Source organism: Gracilinanus agilis, chromosome 3 (assembly GCF_016433145.1).
Source record: "Gracilinanus agilis isolate LMUSP501 chromosome 3, AgileGrace, whole genome shotgun sequence".
Classification (NCBI taxonomy): Eukaryota; Metazoa; Chordata; class Mammalia; order Didelphimorphia; family Didelphidae; genus Gracilinanus; species Gracilinanus agilis.
The window spans coordinates 300,446,261-300,469,090 of NC_058132.1; the positions used below are offsets into that span (position 1 = coordinate 300,446,261).

Genomic DNA, 22,830 nt, shown 5'->3' on the forward strand with positions numbered 1-22,830 from the left:
AGAAGGAGAAGGAGAAGGAGAAGGAGAAGGAGAAGGAGAAGGAGGAGAAGGAGAAGGAAGAATGTGACATTAAGTCATCCTTCACTATCTCCATCTCCACAAGCTGACCAAACAAAATATAATCATTGTAATTATAACAAAAAAAGTCACTTTGTGGTTAAAGAAGTTAGCACAGGACATTTAGGGAGCTGGTAGATATTTTCTAGCCCCCCAAACTTCTGCTTATCTTAATATTTTCCATGACTTTAGAATCATAGGAAGGCCACCTCAAGCCCTTCCTAGACCAATGGAAAGCAAATGAATCTCTAAAGTCTTATACACTGACCAAATACCAGCTATGAGTTGCTGTGGACAAAAAAATTCACAATTCTTAAGTTAACCTTCTGGGAATTAACTTTTCTGAACTTAGATATTCTGGTTGCCTGATGAGTGATATATCGTTTATCATTGAACCCATGGCAGATCTTGTCAAAGTTTGTATTTTTGATACTAGAACCTTTTAGAATCTTCAATTACAAGGCATATTTGCATATTTTTCTATAAAAGAAAATAAATGTGTGTGTGTGTACAAAGGTCTGAATAAGTAAAATTACTTGCCCAAGGTCATATGTCAAATAAGTTAAAAAGCTGGTATTTAAACCCAGATCAGGTTCCAGCTCATGAAGACTTTCCATTTCTAAAAGTGTTTATAGTCCAAGTAAATTAGCATAAAGATCCATTTTGTTGAAGTATTATAGATTTCTTTATTGAAGCAATAACAGGAAAAATCATCAAGTATTGTACAGTTGACAATCATCCTCACATCTTTGAGCTATACTAATATTTTTTTTAATTTTCAAATGGTTATTTGTGCTAAATATCCATGAATTTCCTTTGCATGGATAAATATAGAGAAATCCCAGGGAAGAACATGCTTTACCAGTAAAGATCAGATACTTTCTGCAATTAATAGTCCAGAGTTGCCTAGGGACACTGAGAGGTCTAGTGATTTGCCTAGGGTCATAAAGCCAATATGTATGATAGGTAGATCTTGAACTCTGATCTTCTTGTCTTCTGGGTGAATTGTTAATTCTCCTCTTCAAACTCAGTTACATTTATCTAATAGCTTTGGTTTTGGTGGTTGTTTTTTTAGTTTCTTAGGTTTTATTTAAATTTACTTTATATTGAATTGGATTTGATTATATACTATTAAGCAGGAAGTTGAATTGGATTAAAGGAGAGATAAAACAAACCAATATTATAATGGAATAATATTATAGTTTAGAACACAAGGGAAGTTAGATTTATTAACATGAAGGGATATAACTCTTCAGTTATTAGCCCATGTTTAACTCCTATAGAAAGATATTCACAATTCTCTAATTTTAGTGTTTCTTTAGAAACACTAAATTCTAAATTCTTTAGAACTGAGAACAGTACAAAAAGATGGAAAGGAATTATGAAAATAGTTTCAGGAAAGGGAAAGACCAGAAGAAGCTAAGACTTGGTACATGCTGGGCACTTTAAATTTGCCATCTCTTTTTATTTTCACAATAACTGTGAGGAAGGTGCCATTATTATCCCCATTTTACAGTTGAGGAAACTAAGTCAGAAATTAAATGATTTACCCAGGGTCACACAGCTAGTAAATGTCTGAGACCAGATTTTAAACTTACGTATTCCTAACTCTAGCCCCAGTACTCTAATCGGTGGGTACCTACCTGCCCCCAATTTTCTTAAAGAACTCAATTAGCAGGAATGGTAAACTGAATGTTACAATATGAAAGAAAACAAAATAGGGGTTGAGTTCTTCATTTAGATTCAGAAAAGAATAGGAGACCTCTCTGTTTATAGTGTTTTTAAGACAATGATTACTGTGAAAATATTTGTTGACTGATTAATTTATTGACGCTTTTAGGAAGTGTGATATAGTTGGAGTCATAGATTTGGAGTTAATAAAACTTGTTTGCAACCTGGGTTCAGATACGTATCTATGTAACCTTATCTTCACCTCTTCTAAAAATTCATAAATTCCTACAAGACTTAGTCTACATGTGACCTCATGTGGGAAAACTTTCCTGATCTCTTAGTTTTTAATACTCTTTCCATACTTTTTAAATTATCACGTACTTATATGTTTCTACGTTGTATGGAATTAGTAAAATATGAGCTCCTCAAGAGCATAGAATTGTTTCTGTCATTTTATACTTAGTGACTAGTGCAATGCACTACCCATCATAGATGCTTAATGCTTTTGGGGATTGATTATTAAATTAGAAGACACCAGCTTCACAAGTTGTGTCTTGTGTTATATGATTGTAATGGAATACTATTGTTCTCTAAGAAATGACAAACAGAACTATCTCAAAAAAATCTGGAAAGATTTCTATGAAGTGATGCAAAGTGAAGTGAGTAGAACCAGGAGAACAGCTGCAAAATGTAAGAGCAAAGATGTAAGATGATCAACTGTGAACAACTTAACCATTATCAATAATGCAAGGAACCAAGACAACTCCAAGAAACTCATGATGAAAAAAAGCTATCCACTGCTGAAGAAGAAACTGACAAGAGTTTGAATCCAGATTAAATTTTTCCTTTTGAATTTTTCTCTAATACTCTTTGTGATATGTGTTTTCTTTCACAACCTGATGAAGGTGGAAATAAATATATATTGTATAATAATAGTACATATACAACCTATATCATATTACTTGCCTTCTTGGGGAAGGGAAGGGAAAAGAACATGGGTCATCAAAAATGTCAGAAAATAATTATTAAAATTGTATCTACACATAATCTGGAAAAAAATATAAAATAAAATAAGATTAGAAGACACCTTACTTTTCTGAGCCTTAGTTTCCTTGTCTACACATTTAGATAACTATACTTGCACTACCCAGGTATGTCAGGATCATTGTGAGGATCAAATTAAAAAGTCATGTAAAGTACTTTGTAAATCATAAAGCACTTTAAAATGACTGTTATTATAATCATTGCAGGGCATTTTATTAGTCAACACCATACCAAAACCAAAATGGGAGCAGAAAAAGATACTCACTCTTTGCCATAATTTTTGGCAGGCTGTGGTAATAACTGATAAAACTGCTGAGTAAAAAGCAGATACATTTTGATCTTTCATATAGCCTTTGATCTCTGAATTCACCCTAAAATTAATTAGTGTTTAAGTGTATTAAATAATCTGGATCAAAGCCAATTTATAGGTCAGCCATCTGAGTGAAGAAAAGGAAAATCTTATAGAAGATGTATTTATGAGAGAGGGAACAAGGAAGAGGGACAAAGAAAGAGAGAGAGAGAGAGAGAGAGAGAGAGAGAGAGAGTGAGTATGAGAGTGTGTGTTAATTTGATAGATTGGTGATGTCTTAAGTCACAGACGTAGTATGTCCAGGACAAACCAGACAGTAAATATAATTTCTCCTTTTTCTTTAAGTCATCAGCTTAGAAGAAGTTAGGCATACATCATGAGGTTTATTGTATTTGCAATTAAACAGATCAAATTTAATGTGTGCAGAAAGCCCTAGTAATTAGTATACAGATTAATATGGGGAAATGGCAGTGGTTTAGCAGTCCTCCCAAGCAAAACTGAAGTAAAGAATTGAGTATGTAATCGAACAGCATGTGAATATTAATGCACAAAATCCTCTGAGTCCCCAGCTCCCTGATGCAATTATTTTCTATTCACATTAATTGTTCCTAACAGATGACATTAATGACTTTGAGTTAAAAAGTGTCCAAGGGAAGATTTCACAAGATCAATGCTGTTTAGAAATAGGGTCACTTTTATAATCATTTTGCTCAAGTTCTAACCAATGTTGAACACAACAAGGTTAAAGTGATGGGGCAGGGGTGGAGAATGTTTAAATGTTAATATGAAACATTCATTTTAATGCCTTTCATTATGGTCCACCAGAATCCTTAAATAAACGTCTCCCAATATTTACATTTTCCTTAGTATTAATTTTCCAGCATATCATGTGCAAAAGTGGCCAGACTCTCATAAATGGGATTCATTAGAGTGGATTTTCACTGGTTATTTTATTATTAAAAGTATTTTCATGCATCTGCAGCAAGCTTTCTTTCCAATTAGAAGATTCTAGCTTCATGTAAAGGTTGGGCTACTTAATCTCTAAGTTCCCCTCTGACTTAAGATTCTGTGATCTTTTAACACATGCAGTTTAATCAAACAATCTCCTTCTCCTTCCACAGTTTTGTAGTCCTATGAAATTGTGAAACAAACCAGCATTACTCACTCTGCTTCTCTGGTTTTTCTTTATCATTCCTTAGAAACTTCACTCACGCATCTTGGACCTTTCGTCAGGGGATTTACATTCAGAGGTAGAGAGAAACCAAAGTTTGATGCAATCACGAACGGATGTTGACATTCATGTGAGTTTCCCTATTGCTTTCTAATCACTTATTTCTAACACTTTTCTTTCTATCAAGAATGATGTCACAGGTGTACTATTAAACTTATCCTTGAAGGGTTGTAAGGCAGATAAAAATACTTTCCTTTCTTCTGTTCCTTGAAATTCAATATCATGTCCCTGTTTGATATAGTAAGCAGAAAGTGTCACTCTGGGCAAAAAAAAGCATAAATCTTTGCTATGTCCCCAAGATACCTTTTGGGGTATTGATTACATCTCAAAGTCTCTGAGAAATGGTCAAGGAGCTTTTTATTAAAGCCTACGTACCATATTATTCATCCTACTTTTATGATATATTATGTATGAACTTTTAAAAATTCATAAGCTCTGCATTTTTTAAACATAGGTTTAGTTTATGCTTATTTGGCAAAACTTTAACCAGAATGGCTATTAATGCTTATTTATGTAAAATAAGGTAACTTAAAAACAAAAGCTACATAAAAAATTGAAAGAAATATAAAGACATAAAAACTGACAGTTGAATACTTATAGCTAACTTGTCCTTTATTTTACTGTATAATTTTGTCGGTCAAAATGTGATATCCTACATCAAAGGTAAATACATTTAAGTTAAATTGGAATTAAATTTTAGTAGAATGCTATAATTTTACACGTTCATAAAAACACTAATAGCTTTCAATCTATAATATGACTTTAAGGCCAGATTATTTAACTGCTCAGATTTCATCCAAGAAATTCTTGGCTGCCATTCTCTGTTTAACTGAAATGCTGCTCCTGTATTATAATTCACACAGTGAGATTTTTAAGTGCATGAATAGTTCAAGGAGGTAGTATAAAAATAAAGGATGAGAAAATTCTACATTTAGTGTAAAACTAAAGTATATATTTTCTAAATTAACAAAACATAATTAAAATAAGCTGGAGATGTTATATTGTTTTGTTTTATATTTTTAAGAAGAAAAATTTATATATATATATGCATATATATATATATCATAAAATGCCAGGACTTCAATAGACATCTTAGAGACCATTAAAGGAATGTGACAAGGAGGTAGGGAAGGAAGATTAAGGGAATGCCAACCACAGCCATAGCTATTTGTCCAACCATCTAGTCATCCATACCAAATCAGAGTGGATGGACTACACAGCCGAATGTGGTCTAATGGCTGAATTCCACTATTTTATAATACCTCATCTAATTCATATGAATTAATAATGACATAAGCATAATGGTAGGATAATTAAAATTCACATTTACATAGTGCTTATGTTGTAATTTCTAAAAAACAGTGAAATTATATTTTTTGAGTTGCCTCAAAATAACCCCATGGTCCATATATTGCACACTATTTTATTTATATTGCCTATTGTTAGCTCTGTATATTTATAGCCATTTATAGGGCTCTCAGTCACTTAAATGTTAAATCATTTGCCAGAATCACCCTATTGGTACATATCAGAATTAGGATTCTAACTCATATCATCCCCTTCCAAGACAGGTGAGCTTTCCAAACAATCAATGAATAAGCATTTATTAATGTACTATGGATCTGCCGTGTGGCCAGGTGTTGGGTAGGCAGAAATGAACCAGTATCTGCCCTTGAAAAGCTTACATTCTTTAGGGGAAAGAATATATAAATAAATAAGTTTATACCATGGTACCTTTTATAATGATTATAATATGATACTATATAATGTAATAATAATAATATAATAAATTAGAAAGGTGCCTTTTCTAGAAGGAGAGGGGAAGGAAGAAGAATTTCAAGTAACAAACACAGAAATGTTAATTAATTAAAAGAACAAGAAAACTGAAGCTCAGAGAAATTGTGATTAAACTGAGGTCATACAGATATTAGGTATCTGAGGGAGATGGCATCAACAGCTTGTTGGATCAGAAAAGGCATCTCATAAGGTTGAAGAAAATAGAATTCTCAAGGGGGTGGGAGGAAGGGAGTGCATCCTAGGTTCAGGTGACAACCAGTGCAAAAATACCAAAAGGAAAGACGGAGAATCAGCATGAAAGCCAGTGTGATTGGACTGTCAAGTACCAGGGGGAGAGTAATATAATATGTAAAACTTGCCAAATGAGGTTGAAGTCACATTGTGAAGGGCTGCAAAGACAAATATAAGTGTTTTTTTTTATTTGAAACTACAGCTGATTAAGTACCAGTGAAGTTTATAGAGTAGGGTAGTAACATGGTCATACATGAACCTTAGGAAAATTTCTTTGGCAACCAATTTTCTTTCAACTGACACTATTCTTTATTTATTCCTGCTACTGCACTTAAATCTTTAACATCACAATTACTTATAGAGAAAAAATGACACCGATAAAGAAAACTTATTACAGAAGGCTATCATCATATTCTTTGAGAGTGGTGGTTTGTAAGCATTATATTGGGTCCCAGTGTTTCAGTCTATAATCAGCAAATATTCAATAATAGTCTACTATCTATAGTGCAATGAGGAGTAGGGGGAACAACAATGTATTTCTAGTTAGAGGACCTGAATTCAAACCTAACTGTAACACTTACTTCCTGTGTAACTGTGGGAAAGTCATTTATCTTAGCCTCAGTTTCCTCATTTGTAGGAAGAGGATATTAGACTATATGATCTCTAGGGTCTTTTTCAGCCTTGGATCTATATTATTACCATACTTTAGAGTGGTTGGCTCTATTTTAGATACTAAAGTGATATAAAGAAATTTAAGGCATGATCTCTGTCCTAAAGGGACTACAGTTTGGTTAATGGGACAAGCCACATGCACACGAAAGGCTCACTAGCAATACCAAAAATATAGAGACTGGGCCTCTGTCTTCATTGAAATAGGGAACTCCCAGATGGGTTCTCTCTACTAATTCAGATCCTATCTTCTTTGCACCTTTTAGTCTTGAAGAGTTTTGTATAACACTGGGAAATTAAGTGATCCATCCAGAATCATACAACCTCCAGAACTTGAACCCAGATATTCCTGGCTTTGAAGCTAACTCTACCTATGGCTTCACACAGCCAATTCTGTATCATGCTATAAATTCCAAATTCTAAATGATCTGCACAAAATATAGGATTGCATAGGTCCCTTACCACTTTATATCTTTTGATTCCAGAAGAGAAAGAGAATCCACTTTCAGATAAGATGGTCAGGGAAAGCTTCATAGGAAAGAGGAAATGGAATTTTATTTAGAAATTGAGAGATGAATAAGCTTTGGATGAGAATAGAGAAGAAAAGTAGGCCAAAAGATTCCAGAAAAAGGAACCAGCCATTCTGAGGGACTTATGGAAAAGAACGCTACCCACATTCAGAGGAAGAACTATAGGAGAGGAAACAGAAGAAAAACAACTGCTTGAACACATGGGTTGATGAGGACATGATTGGGGATGTAGACCTGAAATGACCACACCAATGCAACTATCAATAATTTGGAAATAGGTCTTGATCAATGACACATGTTAAAACCAGTGGAAATGCACATCGGCTATGGGGGGTGGAGGTCAGGGGGTGAAGGGGAAAATAAGAGCATGAATCATGTAACCATGTTAACTTTTCTAAAAAATAAATATTAATAAATGTTTTTTTTTAAAAAAAGGAACCAGCCATTAACAAATTTAGTACAGGTAGGTGGTACAATAGATAGAGTAACTGGCCTGAAGTCAGAAAGACCTCTCTTTATGAGTTCAACTCTGGCCTCAGACATTTCCTAACTGGCTTATCCTGAGCAAGTCACTTAGTCCTGTTTGCCTCAGTTTCCTCACCTGTAAAATAAGCTGGAGAAGGAAAGGTCAAACCACTTCAGTATCTTTGAAAGAAAACAAAATGAGCTCATGAAGAGTCATTCAGGAGAGAAAAATGACTGAACAACCACAAATCAATAAAGGTATAATTGCATATAAATGTGAAGTATATTCAAGGGACTAAGAAGATACTTGTATGACTGGGGAAGAAGGCTTCATGCACCTGAATAGATTATAATTCCAAGGCAGAGTTACAAATGACAGCAGCAAATTATCCTTTCCTTTCTTCTCATAAAGGGTTGATGTAGGAATGGTCCTTTATCTCTTTGTAAGGTGATTGCTGGATACGAAGACATTTACTTTCAAAGTCGCCTCTGTCCAGGAACCCAAACTGACAAGCCAGTTCTTTGCCCAAGTTTTATAATATTCCCAATTTGGGCTCCCAAAATTATCTCCTCCTTCTGCTTCTCTGTTCTTCTCTCCTTTATTGTCTTTTCTTGATCTGTGCTTTAATCTCTAAGCCTATTCAGATCTTTGGGAAGAAGGCAAACTATAAATCAGAAATAAATAAAAGGACTAATCTCTACACGTGTAAGGTGGCTACAAATCTATTTGTCATATTTAGGTCTGTGTAGTTCTCAGATGCATACTGGTAGCAGGATAGGAAGCACCTCCTCCATAGCTTCTCCAATACAAATGCACCTGAGTTGTCAGAGCAGATGAAGCTGTTAATAACCACCCCTGTGTTTTTTCACTCAAACAGTAAAGTAATAAAATGTGGGGTGACAAGAAATAAGAGAAAATGGAAAAGCCGCAAGTAGAAGTGCAGCTCAATGTAATATTTCTTAAAATTTGTCATGAGGCATCATCAGGATTTAAGCAGCCGGTGAATCTGCCTGGCAGCCATACCAGCTGCTTATGTTTCCTATAATCACAGGTCTGTTGTCTTCTATTGAGACATACACACGAAAGCATCCTCCTCAACTAAGCTACATCAGGCAATAAGCAAAAGCTAAAAAATCAATAAATATTGCTTAAAGCTGGATCTGAAGATGAGTTTTTACTTTTAATGAAATTCAAGACCAAATTTCAGGGGGAAGAAAAGCTCCACAATATGCTAGTGAGGCTCCTTGGAATCTTAGATCATTTTAAAAAGCAGTTATGTGGCAAGGAAGAAATATCAGTAGCAATCCATATGCCTAATGTTGGAGAAGATCTAATATTATTAAGCATATGGGCATTGGTTAGAAAGCAAATTAAACCCATCTTGTATATTTACTTATACAAAGGTTTAATATTTTAGCAAAAGTACTTTTTGGTCTTCATTATTTTCTTCCCCAAAGTTGGCATTCACTCCCAGTCAGCTGGAATTGCATTTGGAGAAGAGTGATAACTGCTCAAGTACTAAAGGCACCCATAAAGTGTCAATAAATTGCATAAGCAAGAGGTTTTGGCTGTCTACAGGTGTCACAAAGATGGATTATTCTACATCAAAGAGTTTCTTAGACAAAGCTTTATACTAGATAGGAACTGGAATTAGAAGGTAATGGAGAGATTCCATTCTCAGTGGACATTGTGATTGGGAAACTAAATTAATTTACCTTGTCCAGCTCATGGGGGCCTCATCTGTTACATTAGAGGACTATAATGCAGTTGTCAAGATGTACTTGGACTTTTTACAACTTTATTTGTGGCATTTTCCCATAGCCTGTACCTAATACAGATGCAATATTATTCAAACAGCTTTGGCATTTGGGATCTAGAATTCTGGATCAGAATTAAGAAAAATTTTACCATCAGCTCAAAAGCAAGCATTTATTTTATTTTATTTTATTAGATTTTATTAGATTTAAAAAAAATTTATTTTTTTAGAAAAATTTTCCATGGTTACATGATTCATGTTTTTACTTTCCCCTTCACCTCCCCTTAAACCTCCCATAGCCAATGCACATTTCCACTGATTTTAACATGCTTCATCAATCAAAACTTGTTTACATATTATTGATAGTTCCATTGGTGTGGTCGTTTCGAGTGTACATCTCCAATCATGTCCTCATCAACCCAAGTGTTCAAGCAGTTGTTTTTCTTCTGTGTTTCCTCTCCTGTAGTTCTTCCTCTGAAAGTGGGTAGCGTTCTTTACCATAAATCCCTCAGAATTGACTTGGGTCATTGCATTGCTGCTAGTACAGAAGTCCATTACATTCTATTTTACCAAAGTGTATCTGTCTCTGTGTACAATGTTCTTCTGGCTCTGCTCCTTTCACTCTGCATCAATTCCTGGAGGTCATTCCAGTTCACATGGAATTCCTCCAGTTTATTATTCCTTTGAGCACAATAGTATTCCATCACCAGCATATACCACAATTTGTTCAGCCATTCCCCAACTGAAGGACATACCCTTGTTTTCCAGAAAAACAAGCATTTATTAAGTGCCCACTATATACCAGGCACTGGGCTAAGGACTGGAGATGCAAAAAGATAGTCCCTTCCCTCAAGAAACTTACAATCCAGTGAAGAAGATAGCATGCAAACAACTGAGGAGAAGAAAAATATATACAAGATTAAATGGGGATGAATCAACAGAAGGAAGGCAGTAGAATTAAAGAGGACAGAGAGGGTTTCTTGTAGAAGTTGGGATTTGAGCTGAGACTTGAAGAAGGCAGGAGGTAAAGACAGGTAGATAAAGAGTTCCAGATGTGAAGTCCGTGATTGATCACATGAGCAATATATTGTAACCTCAAGCATATAGGTATGTATATACACACATATAGATAAAGATATAATGATCTTGTTGCATAATACTACATTAGGACATTGGGAAGTCCCATGTGCATTCTCTTAAGTGCTTTTACATTCATTCATTCATTTTTTAAACATTATGTGCTAAAATTGTGGCATATGCTAGAATTACAATTTTAGAAATGAAAGAGTTCCTCAAGGAGATAACTTTTTAATGAGGAGGGGATATGTATGTATGTATGTATCTATCTATATGTATATATATACATATATATTCACACACGCATATAAATGAGAAGAGTAATGGTTGGAAAATGTTGTACATGAAGAGTTGATCAATAGGGCAGCCAACTAACATACTCTTTACTCTTTCCAAGAACAATGCTAGTATTGATTTGATTATTAAGTCCAGACCAAGGAGGAAAACTAAGGGTCCAGAGAAGACCACAAAGCTGGCTAATGATGGGGCCAATACTCCATACCATCATTTTCCCTAGTACACCATGCTGTTAAACTAATATAATGGAAAGCTGCTTTATTATAAGATGCTATATTTATGTTTTAAGATCACTGCATTTCCCCAACTAATATTAGAAATGAGGAAAAGCTATAACTACATGTCTCTTGCTTGTGGATTTGGAAATCCACAGGAATCAATCAATTAATGCCTGTAGACTGGAACAGAGCCAGCCTACATTGCCTATCCTAAATAAATCTAATTCTCAAATTTATTCATTGTTTATTCCTGTTTATAGGAATGCCAGCTGAATGCAAAATCTGGAGTCCCTACCCCAAAATGCCCTGCATTGAATATGACCAGCTCTGGACGGCTGTGTCCCCGGAACAGCTGCAGCAGTAGTGAACTCTCTTTGTCTAGTACATGTAGTGAATACTCCAGTGGTTCCTCCTACACTTGGAATGATGGGAAGACACTCAGTAAAAGGGTAAGTCCAGTATTGCAAGGCAAAGCAGCTACATAACAATGCCTTGGAAATGTCCCCAGTTTGATGGAGTTGATAAGGGTATGGATGGATCAGTCATGGATTAAAAAAGAGTTTTCATCTCTAACTACCCCAAAATAGGAAATATATGTTAACTGAGTGTAGATTGTACTTTATTTCTCAGAACCTAGGAAAATGCTTAGCATTTAACTGGCATTTAATAAAGTCTTATTGATTAATTGATTTAAAAATAGACTGAGAGAGATAGACTTATTCTTTATCCTAAAGTGGTAAACGTTGTAATACCCATGGCTGGTTGGTCTCTATCCACCTTACTTTAGTTTGAGCTTCACTATTAGTACTTTTAAAACCAATGCATTTGGCATCAAGCCCTGGAAATTAGGTGTGAATCTCACCTCTGTCATTTAATAGTTAATAGAATCCATATCCAAAAAGATCTAACCAAAATATAATAATGGACAGATTCTAGTAATATGGATTTTAAATGGATAAATGCAAAGTCCTGCACTTAGCTTAAAAAAATAAATTGTTCAAGTATAAGATAAGAATGAAATAGCTAGATAACATTTTTAGTGGGGAAAGAGGACTAAAAATGTCTGTTTGGGGACTTGGGTAATTTTTTAAAAAACAAATTCAAATTTAGGCTAAATTAATGAATGTCAGATATTTGGAACAAGGGAGATGTTCATCCACTATTTTCTCCAATGGTCAGACCACACCAGGAATAGTGAGTACTACCCCACAAAAAAAGTGATTAAAATAGTAAAGGGCACTTGAGATCTTGTTTTACAAGCATTGATTGAAAGCACTAGAACTAGTTAAGCTGACAAAAAGAATATTTAGTGTAGAGAAGAAACCCAAATTTAAAGCATTTTAAGGATTATTATGAATTAAGTTCATTAGACTTGTACTTTGTGTCTGCAGAAAGCAGAAGTTGAACAAGCTAAAAGAAACTACGAGATAGATTTTGTTAAGGTATTGAGTAATTTCTTGCAATGAATGGGAAATTGGCTTAGATGATTTCTAGAGTCCCTTTTAACTCATATTTTATTATTTTATGATTTCTTTGAAATGACTAAAATTCAAAAGTGACAAGCACTATAAGAAACATATAAACAAAGTACTTTCTTGCATAAAATGGAGAGATCACTTCAAGGTGGGTAAATGATACAAGTCTTCATGGTGTTGGGGTGATATTACAGCTGGACCTTGAAGCATGGTTAGGAGGTCATCGAGTAGAGAAGAGAGATTATATAGTAAGAGATAATTGAGGGGAAACCTAGATGGCTCAGTGGATTCATAGCCAGGTCTATAGCTATGAGATGCTGGGTTTAAATTTGGACTCAGACATTTCCTAGATATGTGACCTGGGCAAGTGACTTAACTCCCATTGCCTACCCCTTACCTCTCTTCTGCCTTAGAACCAATACATAGTATTAATTCTAAGACAAAAGGTAAGAGTTTTAAAAAAGATCATTTAGAATATTCTATTTTGCTCTATAGATTATATACAACCCAGTGAAAGAAAAAGCATGCACTTGCTTGCTGAAAAATTTCAGTATACTCCTAGGAAATTATTTTATTTAGAATACTTATTAGATATAAAACAGAAAACCCTGTGGCATAGCAGGATATAGACTTTTGTTGCAGTTCTTTCCTATATGTTCAGTTTTCTCTGACCACTTACCTTCCTTGTATCATACAGATCTTCATCTATAAAATTGGTATGAACAGCAGACCCCATAATGAGTTTCTGTGACTATCTAGAATAGGTGGTACAATTAGTATGCAAAATGATAGATTTTTTAAAGAACCATAGGAAAAATTATGCATTCAAATGAGTGTAGTCCATTGAAATGTAGTCATCTTAGTAGCCTACATACTTATTCCAAAGATACTGCCACTTGTTCCAAAAAAAAAAAAACAAAACACTAAAAGAGACCTTCTCTTCAAATTGCCTTTGTAGCCAAGTTTAAGCCATCCAAGAAAAATATTCTCACTGTTTTATAGATGCATACCAATTTCAACTGAAACCTATATTCTCCAGCTGGTTGGTCTAACTTGCTCTCTAGACTGGGCTCCAAATAGTCTTTTGTTTATTTCAAAAATCAAATCTATCCCCAGGGAATAGTGAATGACTACCTTTGCAGAAATGCAAAATATTCTTACGGTAATTTTAAAGAAAGAACTCTAAAATGTTTGAAGAGAGGCACAGTATCATTAAATAAATATGCAAACTTCTAAGACTAATACATTGAAAAGAACAGGATTTATTTGAATGTATAAGCTCTGATATTTCAAAATAAGTCACATTATTTTGTAACGACAACTCATAAATGAATTCATATGACTTATTTGAAATACGTAAAATATCGATATGCTTACAAATATTCAAAGAATTATGCTAACTATATTTTATAAAAGACCTGCTCAATTTTTTAAATTTCCCTTTGCTTTATTTTTTAGAACAAGTCCTGGGTGCTAATACCTTTATGTTTTTTTTTATGATATTCTGCCACTCTCTACTTTTAAGCCTCCCATTGGGCAAGTTTAATCCACTCCATTTGCAATAGCTATTTTCCAAATTGGAAAAAAGGGGAAAAAGCAAAGAATGGACCACAATGGAAGATATATTACTTGATGATGTGGGGAATTTTTATTTCATCTATATGGATTTACCTTAAAGACAGGAAATATGTAAGCTACAAGAACACATTTGCTTCCATAACTACTAGACAATAGATATCAGAAGGCAGACCCACCATAATCTGAATGGATATGATCAAGATCTGGGAAGAGATTTCAAGTCTGAATATTGCAGCTTTTTTCTCTTATGATCTGATTTTTAATGCAAAGTGCTATATTCAATGCATTACCAAAATTGCTACCATCAAGTAGTTGTTCAATGATCTGAATGATGACAGTGAGGGTCTGAGGTCTTATAATTTAGAGAGGAAAGATTAGGGATGTTTTCTGTCTCTCAGGTGATTTCATGAACTATCCAGCCATCTCAGCCCCTTTTTTTCCTACTCACTACTTTTCTTTCTCCTTTCTTTCTTCCATCATTTTGATCCAAGACCATCTTGTAGAGCAGTCCCTGGAACTCAGAAGAGAGATCTTATTTTAGCCCATCTGAAAACATTGAAGAAACTTTATATAGCTTGTCATCAAATAGGCTATTAATATTATTTTAAGGGGCCCCACTTAACTAGTAATGTCAAACAAAGATATATGTCTAGTGCTGAAGAAACTATCACAAAAAATTTAAGAATGTAAATAGAGAGGCACAGAGTTATATAGCCAAATGTACTATATTCTTTTGTAAAGTTGTTTTTGCATTGTGAAGAAGTAGATTGAATGAGAGTATAAAATATGCCAGACTTAAATCATGAATGTGACACAATTATCCCTTGATTGGTAAGCCATGTGTTTTGAATTACTTTCCTAGTAATGAAGATTGGTATGTACTGATTTCTAAGACCAAGGACACACACAGTTGTTCATTGTAAAGAATGGCCAGGGTTAGGGGTATCTCTGGTCATCAAGAAACAGAAACAAGCTTAGTACCCATTTTGGGATCAACCCAAGACAATGTTCTCATTGATACTTTCTTCTAAACAAATGAAGAATGGGGCTACCATGATCATTTCTACCTCCACTCTTACAGACATATGGAGAATTGGAAATGCCTAATAAAACTTCATGTTCCCACTTCTTTCTTCTACTCCTTTTTCTTTTCTTCTCTTTTCCCCTTCTTGCTTCATTCATTTTCCTGATCTTTTTGCAAGAGGTAAATTTTTATATGCTCAATTTAAACTATGGATCTTTTTCCAGAATTGGGGCTCTAAACATTGCTTATTCATTTTCATTGGAAAAAAAACTTGCTCACCAAGGCATTGAGTGTCTTCAAAATAATAACTTGTTCTATTGTGTAAAAAATTAATGAAAAATCACTTAAATATGTAGAATTTGTCAAATGTTTTGCTAAATGCTGGGGGTAGATATAAATATAAAAGTGATCTGTATGCTTCCCTTAGGGAACTTCTAATAAGGGGAATTTGTTAAAATGCATATGAGGGTACAGATACAGGGCAGAAGATGAGGCACAGTGGATCTTAGCATGTAGCAGCAGGGTAGATGACATGACTCTATTCATGTCTCCTAACAAGCTTTCTACTCTGTCTACTCTTCAATTATTCGATTCATAAATATTTATTAAGCAAAGAATCTAAGGATACAAAACTTGAGCCATAGTACATGTCCTTAATAGACTTAGAATCAAGTTGAGAAGACAGAAATTGGGACTGGACCTGATATTTCACTGGTTTAGGGAATTCCCAAATAAGGAAATTCTTTCTACCCAGACAGATCAACACATTCTCCACAACTTATCTACCCTCAGAGTTGCCTAAAGGCACTAAGAATTTATGTGACTTGTCTGAAGTTCATAATGCTAGTACCTTTTAGAGATAGTACTTGAACCCAGGTATTCTTAGCTGGCCCTTGAGATAGCTCTCAATACACACACACACACAAACACACACACACACACACACACACACACACACACACACACTGCCTCCTAGACAAAGAGGTAAGATACCTGATATAGTAATAATTTTTTTAAAAGCAATATACATGATATGTAAAATTAATCATACCTCCCAGTAAACCATAAAGTTCTTGAAAGCAGATAGGGTGTCATTTAAAAACCGTTTCCTCCAAACCTAGCAAAGTCATTTGCATATAGCAGATACTTAGTAAATGTCTGGAGAGAGAGAGAGGGGGGGGGGGGGAGGGAGGGAGGGAGGAAGGGAGGATGCTGAGGGAGGGAGAGGATTTTGAAGTGGTAATTTCAAGGAGGACTTCATAGAGGAGGTGAGGTTTAAATTGTTTAAGGGATGGAAGCAGGATTTGTATACTTAGTTATTAGCATAAGAAGAGAGGCATTAGCAGAGTATAAATTGAACAAGTCTATAGCTTGAACAAATCTGGCATTTTTAGTTCCTTACATGTTATTTTTTTTCCTAATCTCTTTTTGTTCTTGTGAAAAACTGACTCTCGGGATCATGGACAGGCTTAAAACCCCCAAGCTGTGGCAGCTTTTTACTAGTAATTCTGTAATTGCTGTGACTCACTTATGGGATCTCACTCCTATTTCTAAGGGGTAGGGTGAGTGGAGAAAGGATCACCCAGGAATTCTAAACTATAACACATTCTTTTGGTATTAGTATTAGTGGGGTTCTAAAAATATTATTTATATCATTTAGTTAACAAACCTGCATTTCTTTGTAAGAAATTACTTATACAGATAAACCTTGAATGCAAGAAAATATTCAAAAATTTGAAGCCTGAGATTATGAAATCATCATGGTTCTGGTTTATGGTGTGATAAATATAAATATACTATGAATTATGTGTATGTATTTATAATTTTGGCACATATTAATATATGGTCAAGATTCATTAGAGAACTACATTTGATAGAATTTAATTCTTTTCACTAAGCATTAGATATTTTTATTTTCCAAAATGAAAGTCCTATAGCTCACTTAGGTTTCCCTAAGTATTTGAGTGTGATCATATTCTTTCAGATTTCATTTTTTGAGGAGAGGGGGACAGGATTCTCCTCATAGATCATATTTAGCCAAAAAAGAAGAACTCATGGAGGGCAAATATCTCATCAAAAAGTCTTCCTATTGTAATAAAACATGTCTTCTTCCTTTAAAATGCCTAGATACATTTTTTGTCAGCAATGGTTAGGGAAAATGTGAACTCCCAGAGTGCCAAGGATAAGGAGCAGGTATTTCTTGTATACCCTTCCTGGAGACTAAGTATCTGATCAAGAGATGCACTAAGGAAAGGAAACTTATTCAGGTCACTAATTGCATTAAAGATCTAATTATATGTTTCTGGATGTGTGGCTAACTGAATTGGGAAATCACTTCAAAAAAATCTTCCCTGGTTTCCTATTGCCAGATAAAACCTCTAAACCTAGCATTTATCTTGGCATTCAAGGCCATCCATCAACCCTACCTACCTCCCAAGCATATTTCATTTCCTTTTGTTCAATCTACCACATTTGGTGCCCTCTCTTGTGCCTTTCTGCCTTTGCCTTTTTGCTCATATTATTCTTTCAATATCTCCCTCCTGTTTTTCCTTGTGTTTCAAGATAGTTCAAATTATACCTCCTCTTCCATGAAACCCTCTTTTTTATTACAACCAGAAGTAATCCCTCCCTCCTTTGAACATCTTGTTTCCATTTTTATTTGATAATAATGGTGCTTTGGTTGTATTCGTGCCCTTCCTCCCCTACTAGACTGCAAGCTCTGAGGAGCTTGTCTGGAGGACAGAGACCTTGCATTCCCTGCAGTGCCTTTCTCACTGCCTTGCACAAGGTAGCTGCTTAATAAATGTTTAATTAATAGATGAGTGAATATCTACATCACCAGGATATGCCCAGCTCATTGGCTCCTTTTTTTTCCTTTTAAAAATATTTCCAACCTGTTTGTTTCATTCTTTTCTAACACTTGCATTTTCTCCTTGACAGTCATCAATCAACTGGGACAAAAGGATTAGCATTGCCTCATCCCTCCCAAGTGACCTCGCTAGCCCTGCAGATGAGCTACCTCCAACGCGCATTAAGGAAAGCCACATTTTGGAAGGCCTGAGGAAGCTGCAGAAACGAAAAATATTGCTTGAACCTCCTTCTCTAGTAACAAAATGGGGTTACAAAGATTGTATGAACTCAAACGAAGGAATCTATTCCCCAGGAATTAAATGTGGCAGTCGTAAAGAGCACCCTCACTGTACGCCAGCAGAAGCAGGGAGCCCGTGTAAAGAGCTTCAGCAGGCTTTCACTTACTACGACTCTGATTCCCATGATGATGTTGATGATGAAACTTCCTCTTTAGCCTTGCTTCATGAGATCCCAAACAAAGACCACAGGCTGCCCTGTAACAAGTTAACTCACAGTGTCTCCGATAGTCTTTTTGGTTGGGAGTCTAGTGGGAAAAACTTTTCAAAAAGTCCTCCCTCTGCTGATTTCAAGGAAAGACCCGAAAAACTGACCCATTTTGATAGCAACTGCCCAACAGAGGGAGAGTCATGCCCAAACGTGCAGTTGCAGCAAGAAAAAGGCCTGCCTGTTCTGGACCATCTGGACCTGAATCTACACCTTTCTGACACTGATGACTATGAAACCCTTGATGAATTACATATAGAAAGCAGTGATGAGAAAAGTCCTTCTGACTCGTTGGTGACTCCTGGCATTCAGACCCTTGACATCCTGAGAGGGCATGGAAAATCTCAATTGGCATCTTCCAGTAAAGAGGAAAAACGAGCACCCGTTCCCTCAGACAGCAGGCCAAAGACATTTAGTTTCATTAAGCAGCAGAGGGTCGTCAAGAAGACTTCCTCTGAAGAATGTATTACTGTCATATTTGACGCTGAGGATGGCGAGCCTATTGAATTCAGCTCACATCAGACTGGAGTCATCACTGTTACTAGGAACGAAATTTCCATCAACCAAGCTTCTTCTGGGTCCAATGCAGAATACACTGAACTCTTACCTCAGGGAATCTCTAATTTGCAGCTAGGGATGAATGCAAGAGACTACACCATTTTAAAGGCACCTGAAGATGAAACAGAAAAAAGAACTCACAAAGATTTCACTGGGACTGGAAATACAGGTATTTTTTCGGTACCCACAGAATCTTTAAGCTCTGGAAGATCAATACTAGAAAATACTCAGAGACAAAAGGAAGCCAAATCAACACATAACATAACCTACCGGAGCAATTCTGTGTCTTCAGCGTCCGTGGGTATGACCCACAAACAGAATCTGACTAAAATACCTAGCAGGGGGAAATCTTTGCCTCAGAAATCAAAGGTCACAACAGATCCTGATGACATAACGATAGTCTCACCTCCTGGCTCCATGGCCCAAGAAAAATCACCAGCCTTACCTCCTGTGAAACTATCCAGGTTCAAAAAAGCCCACAGCCCAATACATCATTTGCATCCACAATCTGACTCTCATGTGCCCAAACAACCAAAGCTGCTTCTTCACAGCTCAAAAAATTCTGGCAGGAGTGAGTGGGCCAAGGGACCCAAGAGTTCACAGTTAATGCCAAGATCCTTCATTGAACCCACTGACTATGGGGAACCTCCAACCAAGGATAAGCACTGCGACTTGGCACCAGAAGAAATGGTCAAAGCACCTTCTCCCCCTCCCCCTCCAGGCAGGTCAGCTTCACTGCTCATCAGACCTAATTATGAACACTCACCACCTTTATCCATCAAACCCGGAACCAGTGTCCCCAGTGAAATAGCAAAGGCCACACTAAAGTCCTCCCCACTGAAAGGATCTCCAATTGCTGCCATTTCTTCTAGTCAGGCTACACCCGAAGGCCAGGGGAAAAAATCACTTATGGCACTCAAAAAACCTGACTTCTCTCAACCCTCATCTAATGAAGAAAAAGTAGTCCAAAGCAGATGTACAAGTCAATTGTCTTCTGGTCCATTTGCTATGATTGGTCCAGGCCTTCCAAAAGTTTCTCCTAAGAGAAGTTCCACAAAAGCTTCTAATCACCAAGCTTCTGGAAATAATCAAGGACTTTCAGACACAGGCTTACGGACTACCAAGAATATTCCCTTAGGCTGTGGACCACTAGAAACGCCATCCTCAAAAAGCTCATCTCCAGGAAGGAGAGGACAGTACGGTGACTGTCTTCCCAAATCTCCGAAGTCTCACCACATTAGTGGGAATGAATCACTGTCATCTCAGGTTAATAGTCCCTCATCATCCCCAACCTCTAAAATTCAAGATACCGCAAACAACATCCCAGGTTCTCATGACAAAGGGCTGAAGACCCGTCTCCCTGTGGGACTCAAAGTACTTGTAAAATCCCCACAACTGCTCAGGAAGAGTTCCACCGTGCCAGGGAAACAGGAAAAGGAGAGTATGAACGCAGCTTCCAAAAGCTGTGCGGTAGCCAGCAAGTCCAAGCCAGAAGAATCTGTGGCTCTAACGAGAATCGTCGCCACAAGTGGTGAACTACTAAATGGGTCCATGGTGGATTTAGACACGAAGAGCAGTTTCCCTTCAGGACTTGCCACAGAGAGCACACTTCCACAGTCACCCGAGAACTGCAATGTAGAGGCTGACAGGGGAGACGTATTAGAAAACAGATTCATGAAGAGATCTGCCTCTTCTAGCAAGCCTCACTTAAAACCAGCTCTAGGAATGAATGGGGCCAAAGCTCGTAGTCAAAGTTTCAGTGTTCATTCTGGAGAAAAGACTTCCACTACTGCCTCTGAAGGGCTTGGCAAAGTACGGACTCAAATTATTACCAACACAACTGATAGAGGCAATTCTCTCACGCGCCAGAACTCTGCTACTGATGGATTCACAAACAAGATAACTTCAGGATCAATTACAGAGAATGTTTCGCTATCCAGTAAGCCAATGGAGGACTCCTTCTCTCGGCAAGGATCTCATGGAAGTATAAACAGCTCCAGCAGCCAGCATGGTAGCCCAAGCAAGTTGCCTTTCAGGGTTTTTCCTAAAACAGAAGGGATTCACAATGCATCTAAGGTCGAAAGCCAGGAGTCACCCTCTCAGGGAGACTGCTCAACCCTAGCTTTGTCGGAAGAGCAAGGCAATGGCCTTTACAGATGCCTCCCATCCCCATCATCACCCAGTCATCTGTTAGATCATATGAGTCCCCTGCAAAGTCCAAGAAGGATACAGTGCCTAGGTCATTTTGAAGCAAGCAGTGCACACAAGCAAGAAATCCCTGGGAATCTGTTGGACACTTCTGAGATGGGAGATTTAATCCAAGATGCCCCTGTTTCTCCAACCATAGAAGAAAAAGTCATGCTCTGCATTCAGGAAAATGTGGAAAAGGGCCAAGTGCAAATTAAGTCTCCCACTATGGAGGCCAAACATAAGACAGGGCCCTCCATTGCCAGCTGGTTTGGTTTTCGAAGGAGTAAACTCCCAGCTCTGAGTGGCAGAAAAATGGACATCTCCAAAACCAAACTAGAAAAGAAAGATGCAAAGAGTTTGGGATTTGGAAACAAACAACAAAAAGTAGAGAAAAAGAAAGACAAAAGGAAGTCTGAATTGCAATGTGAGACAGAAAATGAAGTCAACATGAAAACGGAGATGGGAAATATGCCAGACAGTGTCTTAAAGAGCAAAAGAAATATGAAAACTCCACAAGACATTCATGTCCAAATGAAGTTGGAACCAAGGAATAGACTCAATCCTGCCATGTGTTTGACGAAAGACACCTTTATGAAAGAACTTTTAAACAGGTAACTCATTAGTCTTCACCATGTTTATTTTATTTTATTTTTCTTTAAAAGAGTCTTCTAGGATGGCAAATGCAATGGAAGCATGTTTCACCAACAGAAATCCATAGTAACATTCTTTTATACATTAGTAAGAATTTAGACTAAAAAAAATGTTAGCAATAAAATGATAATTTGGTCCATGTTACTTTGTTAACCAAACCAATGGTCTTTGAAATTAAAGAATGGTAAGTTTTATCAAAGTTGATAGAAATTCAACCTACCCCAGGAACCATGAATGTACCCATATGGCGTGAAATGGAAGACAATTATGTATACATTTTTTATGTATGCCTATCTCATTGATTGTAAAACCAGAAAACATATACTTAGTGACTTTCCAAAGGTAATTACATTTTCCCACTAACCTTAGGCCAGGGAGACATTTAACAATAACCATATATTGTTTTCAGTTTCTCCCCTTAGCAATTTCAAACAAAAAATAAAGCATCCAATGGGGAAAACTAAATTAATCCTCTACCTGCAACTATGAGCAATCGATGTTGTGAGTCCAGGTTAGAAACATTTATCATGCAAAGATATGGAAACAAAAAAGATAGAGGAAGGTTGTTTTAAACACTAAAGGAATGGGTAAAGTATTGTGATTGAAGAAAGGCAATGTGATTTATCAGAGGAAATCACTTTCTACC

The 22,830-nt window shown here is 36.3% G+C and overlaps 1 protein-coding gene across 1 annotated transcript in view; it reads left to right on the top strand.

The window, feature by feature from the left end:
• The window catches only part of NCKAP5 (NCK associated protein 5), a 926,355-nt gene that overhangs the window by 778,318 nt on the left and 125,207 nt on the right, over positions 1 to 22,830 (top strand). The window contains exons 10-12 of the mRNA XM_044669911.1: positions 4,282 to 4,383; positions 11,615 to 11,803; positions 18,372 to 22,144. Of these exons, the coding sequence (XP_044525846.1) occupies positions 4,282 to 4,383; positions 11,615 to 11,803; positions 18,372 to 22,144 (4,064 nt within the window). The remainder of the gene's footprint in view (positions 1 to 4,281; positions 4,384 to 11,614; positions 11,804 to 18,371; positions 22,145 to 22,830) is intronic.